We start from the raw sequence: 10,955 nt of genomic DNA, 5'->3' as shown, positions 1-10,955 counted from the left end.
ATCTAATTTTACGGTTATTGAAATAATTAATAGTGAAGTTTATATCATTTGCAGGTGAGTGACATATCATATAATATAATTATGTATATTTTAAATTTGATTAAGTAAAACATTTGGGTGATTTTCGTTAAAAGTTTAACATTTGTGAAAGAATGTGTGAATAGAAATTTCTCGGGCACAACCGTACAGGGTAAAACCGGCCAGTATACGATTTTGACCAGGATTATTTTCGTTGAAGCATTTTTTATGTGTTTACAGACGTTATCATCATGCCTCGTAATTACCAAAGAAAAACTACAAGCCAAGACTAGAATACGGAAAAAAAATAGGAAAGCCATTAAGAGTGTCGTCCCAGGAACTATGGGTTACCTAAAAGCATCAGAAATCTACGGAGTGCCGAAATCACTCGTTGATCACGTTTTTACCATGGAACGTCGCCTATTTGGGATAACTTACAAAGATCTTCGAAGCTTAGCATTCGAGTTGGCGGAATCCAACAAAATGGTGCATAATTTCAACAAAACTGAGAAACTGTATATGGTATACAGTTTTACCCACCCCCCGGGGCAAAATCGGAAAAATTAGAGGTTTTTTTTTTTTTTTTAAATACATTTACGAATAAGATTTTCGTAAATTTTTCTATTATGTTTTGTTCCTTATTAAATTTATTTATAAAAATAATTATTATCAACCTTATCTTATTTTTAATTACTGAACCACGGAGCTTCTGCCTTAGCTATACGGTTTTGGACAGGTATCCCCTATCGGGTAAAGGAATTAGAACATAAGCATATCTTCTGATAGCCAGGCAGCCCTAAAGGCACTGAGAAGTAACCGATTCGACTTCAGACTGGTGGTGGAATGCGGGACTGTTCTTACAGAACTCGCTACCATCAATAAAATAACCATAATCTGGGTACCAGGTCATAAAGGTATTGAGGACAACAGGCGGGCTGACGAACTAGCAAGTAAAGGGGCGAAAGCATCAATTGTAGGATCCGAGCCGGCCGTAGGAGTAGCACCTTGCCACACAAAATTACATATTGATAGGTGGGTCGAATCCCAGCACTGCAAAGAATGGGAGAGGGCACCTGGAATGAGACAATCTAAATTACTCATAAAAGGGCAAGACCCTAGACGAACCAAGAAACTACTCGATATAGATAGAAACTCCCTTAGGGAATTGGTAGGGCTACTAACGGGACACTGACATCTCAGGAGACAGATGCAGATATTGGGAGTGGAAAACACCAATAGATGCAGGAAATGTGAAGAGTATGAAAATACTCCAATTCACCGATGGTGCCAAAGTCCTGCCCTGGTGGGAACTAGGCTCAGAAACCTGGGAAAACATACAGTAGAACCAGAAGACATAGCCACATACCAAATAACAACCCTGGTGAACTTTATTAAGGGGATCGGGTTTTTGTTAAAGCATTGAGGTAAAATGGGAGATAGCACAATGGGCTTATGGCCTAAGTGCTCACCGTCACCTTACCGTACTGAACCGTCTCCGCCCTTTAAAAATATATATGAATATATATATATGCGTATAATATAAATGCGTATAATTTTTAGCCGTTTGGCAACATGTAATTTTTTGCGAATTTTTTTTTTTGCTACAGAGCGTCTTTTAATTCAGATTAAAACCAAACTGGGTAAGTATTTTTTCACGGCGTATTGGAGGGTGGCTATCATCAGGGTCGGGCAATGTAAACTTCGGCGGTAGGTAGGTGCTTGAAAATAAAATTGATTTTGTTAAATATAATGATATTTAGTTTATTTTCAAATCGCTCTTATTTTACAAAACCAAAACCGAATCAGCGTATAATTGCATAAAAAATAAATGGTAGTATTGGCTTTCCTAATTCAGGTGTTCTGTGGCTGAAAGAAGTGAGTGGAAAATGAAGATGGGAAAGATTAAGGTTGGAAAATAGGTACCTGTTTAGATATGGTCACCAAACTCCATTTATTTATTTATTTATTCAAAAAACAGTTTTTAACATAAAAAAAATATTCTGCACATCTCACTAGGGCATTCCTGTATCAAGATGTGCAGATTTACAATTACATCATAAAAAAATACATATATGTAAACTTAATATAATAATAACATTAAATTTAAACACAATAAAGAAATGCTAATGACACGGTTGTTTCGAGACCGGTAGACAAAAATAAACAAAATTTTAGTAACAAATGTACGAAAAATAAAACAAAAATGAAAGAACAAAAGAAGCATTGGGCAGTAAGTTTATAGTAAAGTGGCAACAATAATATTCTTCTGTTAACTAAAGTACAAGGTACCTGTGCTGGCTTATCAGACACAAGCATAGGGTAACCATACTAACAATTACAACATGGATAGTATGAATAATAAATTATAAGAAAAAATTAAATAATTAAATAAAAATAGGTAAATAATAATAATTAAAAATTTAGGCGTATTAGATCTATCAAAAAATTTATATATAAAGATGCAAAAGTCGGTCATTTTGAATACATGTAGGATAACGAAAGATTTTTTTAAATATTTATGTTGAGGGATCAGTAGGATTTATAGGCCCTGTTAGAAGTTCTACCAAGCCGAACCCTCTGAAATATCTGGAGTCGGTGAATTATTTTCCCATTTGATCTCTGGTGAGTTGACGTGTTGTTCTTGTATTTATTTTGCTTATATAATGCACTTGCATAATGTTGATTGACTAGATGATCATTTATGGAAAAGTGTGTGGAAGGGTTTAGTTTTTCCTATGGGGAAGATTTTAATTGAATGAAGATTTAAAATCGGAAGTTTAAAAAAAAAACAATAATAATAATAACAATAAGAAAATAATGATAACAAAAAGTTATTGAATTATTTTCCCATTTGATCTCTGGTGAGTTGACGTGTTGTTCTTGTATTGTTTTGTATTTATTTTGCTTATATAATGCACTTACATAATGTTGATTGACTAGATGATCATTTGTGGAAAAGTGAGTGGAAGGGTTAAGTTTTTCCTTTGGGGAAGATTTAACCCGGACAACTAAATCGGAAGTTAAAAAAAAAAAAAAATTTAGAAGTAAATAAGTACATGCGCAGTAAGTAAAAAAGGATTGAATCGAAACAGAGCTTCCACACGGAATTATGATATAAGCGACGACATGGGTGATCCAAAATCATCACTCTCAGCTAGTACAGAGATTTTGAACATTTTCTTTAATGAATTTAACGTACCTATAGTTTTTATATTTTCACCAAGCATATTATATAGCAACGGAGCTTTATACGAGAAAATCCTTTGTCCGAAGGATGTTCTGGTATACACCGGCTGATACATTAAAGAAGAACCCATTCTAGTGCTGCGCATGTTGATATCTTTTGGCAGTAATAGTGTTGTTGAAAAATTTACAGAGAGCCTGTTTTATGTACAACTGCCTTACTGTCATAATTTCAAGGAACGTTTCGTTTTTGAATGGTTGGAGGTCTTTCGTAGGGCGATACTGAGAGTTTTTGCTACTGTACAGGGATCTGAAAATGAAAAAATTTCAGAAAATTTGCAAAACATGAGTCTTGAATATAGTTAGTTACCTCAGTACTACGGTCAGAAATAATCACGATAGTATAGACAAGTATGTTACTACGAGTACATAATAACCTACTACATGATTATATTTAGTCACACTTAACCTTCATGTTGCAGTTTTTCACAGTTTTAGAAAGCCGATCACATTTCTTCTAAGCCTTCAAAATCATTAAACATCGCCAACAACTTTTATAGTCTCCTTTTCAATGGCCGTACTTTGACGTAATCAAAACCAGCCATAATAATTATTATTAATCAACGACTATCTTTCACTTCTTGTAAGGATTGACCTGTCAGCCGAATCCATCAGCCGTTTCGTAGATACGCCATCAATAAATAATACATGGATTCAGATATTAAAGAGGATCGACATAACGATGAAACAAAACTTTACGCTCAATAATTTTTTTCTGATGTGAATTTATGAAAAACATTAATATTTTAACATAATATTTTTGTACACAACACCTTGTTTCTATCGTTTGTGATATTTTCTACAATGTAAAGCATATGACGCCAAACAAACATAATTCACATAGGCGGGCTTACACTATCATCAAAACTCCATCAGCTCGAAGATATACCTTATAGTTTTTTTACAAATTGACAGGTTCCGCAAGTTGGAATATCAAAGGACTTAAAGGCATTAAAAAATTCAATGGTTTGAAATTTTCACGGTCAATCATCGTGATTATTTTTTACGTTATTATGCCGTGTGCCCCACCTCATTCTTTAGCCAACGTTTCGTAAAGCGTTACAGCGTCTATCTGCCTCGATGGCTGTAATGCTGTCCGAAATCTTGGCTAAATAAGGAAGAAGTGCAAAATATCAAAATCACCTAGAGCGACATAATAACCCAAAAAATAATTATGATCATTGCATTTTTCAATCAATATTGAATTTCGAAAAAAAATATAGTTCAAAAACTTAATGAAGAATATATTTTTTTAAATCGGATGTGTAGGTTCCTACAAATCATTTACAACCAAAACCAAATGTTATGTTTGCAAGGCATAAATATATAATAAATTTAATCGGTATGTAATAAGGAACTTGATAGAAAAATATTATGGATTATAAAACATTTATTCGCATGGATCAAAAAACGCTGATTATGAATATCTATATATGAAGTTGTATATAAGTTATACGTGGTAATGAACGTGTGAATGTAAGTTATACGTGGAATTAATAAATCCTCATTTAAAAACGATTCAGACAGTAAGACACTTAAGCCTGTGACAAAACATTTCTGACTATATCTGTCTCGGCACATTTCTCGCCATACATTCCTATTGGAATTGAAATGCTCAAAAAGACCAAGCCATGATGCGTATCCATTAAACGCCCAGTAATTGGTCGGTGGGTTCTGACAAAACTTACGCCGCTAGCTCACGAGTGTGTGATGTAGAGTTTAGACTCGCAAATGGTTCACCACTGCGTTATATATATTTTCTTAAATCGTACGTATGACGTCACGCGTACCCCACCAAATTTAGTTCATTTTGGCGGGCTTTTTAATATGAAATCGACATAAATTGGAAAAATTAATACTTAAATAAAATATTGGTAATTAAGTCAGTAAGGTAATCATTCATTTTTTTAAATCGACTGGTATTCTTTATTAATGGATTTTGTTTTGCTACTAAAATATGTAAATATTATATATAAGTCGATTTTTGGAGAGCCGTTACCTTGTCAGAAATTTGAAACGTTAGTTTAGGTTTATATTAAATGGTGATAATTTTCGTATACGGGACCTAAAAAATATGGCTTTGTCACCAGTATTAAAATAAAAGTGAAACAAATATATAAATAAACGAATAGTTATCAAAATAACCGTGTAGAGAGTTTGGAAGGATAATTTTTTTAGGTTAGTGAGGATAAATATGGAAAAGTAATTTCACCAAATACCTGAAATTTCATGTTTTTTTTTTTCTGCAATGGGACATATTGTCCCTTCAGTCATCAACGGTGGGAGTTATTGATCCTATTAGTCTTGAAATATACACATGTGGACTATGTCAAAAGAAGAAAATATATATTTGGTTTTTAATTATTATCTTTATGTTTTATGATAAAAACTAACCAGTTTTATGTATGACAAGGTGTACAGCAATTTTGCAAAGACGTCGTTTCATCCTAAAATATTTGAAAAAAGGTGAAAATTTATTAGACTAATGGGACTTATGATCCCAGTTTATCCCAGTAAATTTTGCCATAAAATGACATATTAACATTGTAGTAATATCGATTTCCTATTCAAAAACAGATTTGATAACAAATAATACACCAAATGAACATGCGTATCTATTATTTTTTGGATTTTCTACACAGCCGAAACAATTCTGTAACACACGATTACATCTAACAGCTATAACAAAATGATAAGTTTTGCCATTGGCATGTTGACAATTTTTTTCCTAACCATATGTAAAGAAATAACTAGAAAGTACAACATACAAGTAGAAATAGAAATAAATAATAATAATATGTATGTAATAAGCATGTTAAATCAAAAAAAAATCAATGATAACCAATTCAGCTTCAGAGAAAAATTAGGCAATCAAGATGCAATTGCGAAAATATCCTCAACAATTTAAAATGCTGTTGCTTCGGAAAATAAATGTTTAAGTATAAACACCGACTTACGAAAAGCTTTTAACAGTATATGCCACAGAAAACAAATCAAAAAATTAGATCATAATGGAATTCAAGGCACGGTAAAAGAATGGTTCGTAAATTATCTATCTAAACGACACAACATGTAAAAATTTGTGTATCAGACGCAAGTCCTTTACATTGACTGTAAATAAGGGGTGCTGAATCTTCTAGTCGGTGAGCTGCTTTATGTTCAGGGCCTTTTCCGGTTGCTGTGATGTCGTGTATCCAAGGAGAGAGCAGTAGGTAGTCCAAGGAATCGAGAGGTCAGAAGTCAAAGGCGGTTGTAGTAGTTCCAGCGGGAGAAGCAGTCCAGAGTGAAGCGGTCAGAGTAGATGTCGGAAGAGAGAGGCTTGAGATCGCTTTACGCGCGGTATATATAGGACTAGCGGGGGCGTGCACACATCGGTGTGTGCGCGTCTGAAACGCCCCGCGTAAACGAGGTGCATTTTTGTGCAGCTTCGTGTGTTTTCATATGACTTTAATAGTCAATATTAAAATTATTTATTCAATAGTACTCTTTACGCCGCTTCATCTCATGAAAACTGTTTTTCCCTAGCATTTTTAATGTTTTTATAATAAATTGTACAATATGAATCAGTGGGTCCTCAGACCGACATTGGTGTGAGGAAATCCTTATAACTACTTAATATTAATGTTTACATATTTCAATATTACTTTACAACATAGACGTGAGTCCAGCCTTTCAACCTGTATATTTTTATTTAGCATTGTTGCGGCGAGACTCACGCAAATCTAACATTAATTTGCGCAATTATATATGAAAAGAGAAATATTTCTAGGTTTATCGTGCTTTGCGCTGATTGGCTAGCCGTTGCCGCTCACTGTTTGGCCTGTCTTCGCTTGGGCAAAGGATAGGGGATGCGACGTAAATACTGGGTCCACGGCTTGCGATGTGCCCAATGCTCTCCAGCCGGGGAGGGGATACCACGTAAATACTGTGTCCGGACGCGCGTTGTGCTCAGTACTCGCCGGCCGGGTAAATACAGCTTTCTTATCCTCCCATGGTCAGACAGCTGCTTTGCGGCCTTTGGGTAGCATTGCGTAATGCGTTCGATACATCCTCCCCCCGGTGCAGTATCGGCTGCGCCTAGCAAATTCGAACGTGACGGGATGCTTTTGTCCGGCGGCGATCCATTCGGCCGGTTCTTTTTTGGCGGCGTGGGGGGGCCTCTTGTGATTTAGGGCTCGTGTTTGGTGTCGTCATGAGTACGGCAATTTTGACCGCTGGGCGCACGTACACTCCGGTGTTGGTTTGGACCCGAACGGTCCTTACATGCCCATCAGCGGCGGGCATTGTTTCAATGATTCGCCCGCGGAGCCAACTATTGCGGGGCAAAGCGGGATCCACGATTAGCACAAGATCACCCGTTTTGATAGGGGTACCTGGCTGGTGCCATTTTTGACGTGCGGCTATAGTGGACAAGTATTCCTTCATCCATCGCCGCCAAAACATATCTGCTAATTGCTGGCTGATTCGCCATTGTTTTCTTAGGCAGACCTCTTCTTCTTTTGCCGCATACAGTGACAGGTGTGGCCGTTTTCCTGCTGATCCCAGCAAAAAATGGTTAGGGGTTAGCGGCTCCTCATCTCTCGGGTCGACAGAGACATGAGTCAGCGGGCGATTGTTTACTATGTACTCTGCTTCTGCCAGGGCCGTGAGGAGAGTTTCTTCTTTCGGTGAGCGCTCTTTCATAGTTGACTTGAGGGCTCTCTTTATAGAGCGCACGAGGCGCTCCCAAGCTCCCCCCATGTGAGGAGACAGGGGGGGGATAAATTTCCACGATGTTTTTTGTGTTGCAATGTAGTTTTGTACTCTGGGGTCTCGACTGATTGATTCCAGCGCGTCTCGGATTTCTTTGTCAGCGCCATGGAAATTAGTCCCGTTATCGGAGTATATACATTCGGGCTGGCCTCGTCTAGCTGACATTCGCTGCATTGCCATTATAGCTGAATCGGCGCTTAGTGAGGCCGCTAGCTCGAGATGTACAGCCCTGGTTGACAGGCAGGTGAATAATGCCCCGTACCGTTTCTCTCGACGCCTACCGATTGTCACTTCCATAGGGCCAAAATAGTTTAGGCCGCAGTGCGTGAAGGGGCTCACGTGATGTGTAAGCCTGGCAGCCGGTAATGGTCCCATCAGTGGTGGCAGTGGTTGAGCTCTCCTAATGCGGCATACTAGGCATTCATGCGCTATTCGGCGAAGGTTGGTGCGCAATTTCAATATAAAAAAGCTGCCTCTGATTTCCGCCATGGTTTTTTCGGTGCTCGAATGGTCCGCCATTTGATGATAGTGGCGGATCAGGAGCCGAGTGTATGCCTCGTCACCATCCAGGATGACTGGTGTCCGTACTCCACTGGCAACTCCTTTCAGGGCTTGTAACCGTGAGCCCATTCGTATAATGCCATCTGGGCCAAGGAAAGGCGTTAGCGTTCGCAAGCGACTGTCGGCGGGTAGTGTATCGCCTTTTTGGGTAGCGCAAATTTCGGCCGCGAAAGAGTCTGCTTGAGATTTCTTTACCCATAATGTTTCTGCTCCTCGGGTCTCTTCGGCACTCAGAGGACCTTCTGATGATCTGTTGGGGTTCGGCCGACATCTCCTTATGAAGCGGAGAACCCATCCAGTGGTGCGTATGAGCCGATGCCACGATGAAAATCGCTCAATAAGAGGTAATCCGCCTCCTTTTATTATTGTGAGGCCGACATATTGAGGCCTCACCTCCAAAACTTGGTTATCAGGTCGGATGACTGGCTCCTTTTCACGGGGCCATGTAGCTTCTGGGTAGGTAATAAAGGCAGGACCGCAAAACCACCTGCTAGTGGGCGAGAGGTCGGGCGGCTCGATGTCTCTTGTACCGATATCGGCCGGGTTTAATTTAGTAGGTACCCATCTCCAATTAATTATTTCGCTTAAGTCATCAATCTCTCCTAGCCGGTTGGCCACGAAGGCGGAGTAAGTCCTCGGGTCTGTCCTTAGCCAACACAAGACGGTCGTTGAGTCCGTCCAATATAGAATTCTTCTAATGTGAATTTGGCTTTCCCTTTTGATTGTAGCCGCCAATCGTGCGGCCATTAGGGCTGCTTGTAGCTCTAGGCGCGGTATAGAAAGGGGTTTCAATGGTGCCACTTTACATTTACTGGCCAGGAAAGTTGAGTGTGTGCCTTCCTGGGAGTTTTCGGTCAAATAAGCAATAGCGCAACACGCCGACTCCGATGCATCGCAGAACATGTGGAGTTCAAAATAGCCGTTTTTATTAATTAAGCATCTTCGTGGTATAGAAACGCTACTCTGGCTGAGAAGTAGTAGCCATTCCGACCATTTATTCGCGTGCTCGGATTTTATTTGTTCATCCCAACCTATATTCAATCTCCACACTGCTTGTAGAAGGATTTTTGAGCGTATTGTTAAGCATGATACGAAACCAATAGGGTCAAAAATCTTCATGACAATACTTAGTAATTGTCTCTTCGTTGGGTGTGGGATCATCTCGGCTGAGGCTGCCTCCCTGAAGCTGTAGAGAAAGTGATCACCTATGGGGTCCCATACGAGGCCTAGTATGCGCTCGTTTTCGTGGTCCCCGCTGCTGATAGGTATTGCCGATTTCGCCCGTTTTTCAAAGGGTACTTCTGCAATGGCGGCAGGGTCATTTGAAGCCCAATTAGTGAGCAGAAAACCCCCACTTGCAAGGATTGCACTCACCTCCCGTACCAACTTGGCGGCTTCGTCCGATGTGTCCACGGCGTCGAGATAATCATCCATATAAAATTTTTCCTGTATGGCTGTTGCCGCGGCGGTATATTGCACTTTGTGTTGCTCAGCTATCTTGTTTCGCACGAATTGCGCGCTGCTTGGGGAACAAGTTGCCCCGAACATCATCGAGGTGAGCATGTAAGTGCTCGGCTCTTCATTTGGCGTTGCTCTCCACATAAATAGTTGGGATAGTTGGTCCTCACTTTTTATTTTTATTTGTAAGAACATTTCAGCAATATCTGCCGCGAGCGCAATTTTTCCTTCGCGGAAGCGCAAAATGTTACCCAATAGCGAGGAGAGCAGATCGGGCCCTGTTAACAGCTGATCATTTAATGATATACCTCGACAGCGGCTTGCTGCGTCGAAAACCACTCTTAGCTTTCCCGGTTTATTGGGGTTAACTAAATGAAACGCTGTAGGTACCATTTTCGAGGGCTTGGAATGGCCGCCTCTTGAATATTTAATTTGCGCGCGTATCCACGTTCGATAAGAGAGTTAATTTTCATTTTATATGCTGCTTCTAATGTATTATTTTTTGCTAGCTTTCTCTCTAATGCGTACAATCGCTTTAGCGCGCACTGTTTGCTGTCAGGTAGGCGCGTATTGTCTTCTTTCCACAGTAGGCCCGTTTCCCACCGGTCGGTGTCATATGGCCGAGTGGTGTTTTCCATAAGAGCCTCTGCTCGCTGAATGGTCGCATTTACGCGTGTCGCTGACGTCACTCCAAGTGAATCGATCGCAAAGTTTTGTTTTATTAGCTCTGAGAGCTGTTGATCTCCACTCTCGGCTTCGCCGATAATGCTCAGCGTTATATTTTCTACGGGATGAACGCCTCCATGCGCGATCCAACCGAGTGCAGTACGGAACAGCATTCTTTTCTCTGTGTCTTCGCGCACCTCTCTTGACACGATAAGATGCACGTTGTCCTGTCCCAATAATATTTTTGGTTTCACTTG

At 39.5% G+C, this 10,955-nt stretch overlaps 1 protein-coding gene across 1 annotated transcript; it reads right to left on the bottom strand.

The window, feature by feature from the left end:
- Positions 1-7,338: 7,338 nt before the first annotated feature.
- Positions 7,339-8,643, bottom strand: LOC149425676 (uncharacterized). Its single transcript, XM_089645995.1, has one exon. The coding sequence runs from the start codon at positions 8,641-8,643 to the stop codon at positions 7,339-7,341; it is 1,305 nt and encodes a 434-aa protein (XP_089502121.1).
- Positions 8,644-10,955: the final 2,312 nt, after the last annotated feature.

The sequence above is a fragment of the Hesperophylax consimilis genome, chromosome 2, assembly GCF_061612785.1.
Source record: "Hesperophylax consimilis isolate HC1 chromosome 2, BYU_Hcon_1.0, whole genome shotgun sequence".
In the NCBI taxonomy this organism is placed as follows: domain Eukaryota; kingdom Metazoa; phylum Arthropoda; class Insecta; order Trichoptera; family Limnephilidae; genus Hesperophylax; species Hesperophylax consimilis.
The sequence above is the reverse complement of the archived record's forward strand: the minus strand, read 5'-3'. Positions and strand labels throughout refer to the sequence as shown.

What these genes read in the sequence shown, in the direction of transcription:
- LOC149425676 (XM_089645995.1), bottom strand. Translation starts at nt 8,643, where the DNA reads ATGGGCTCACGGTTACAAGCCCTGAAAGGAGTTGCCAGTGGAGTACGG.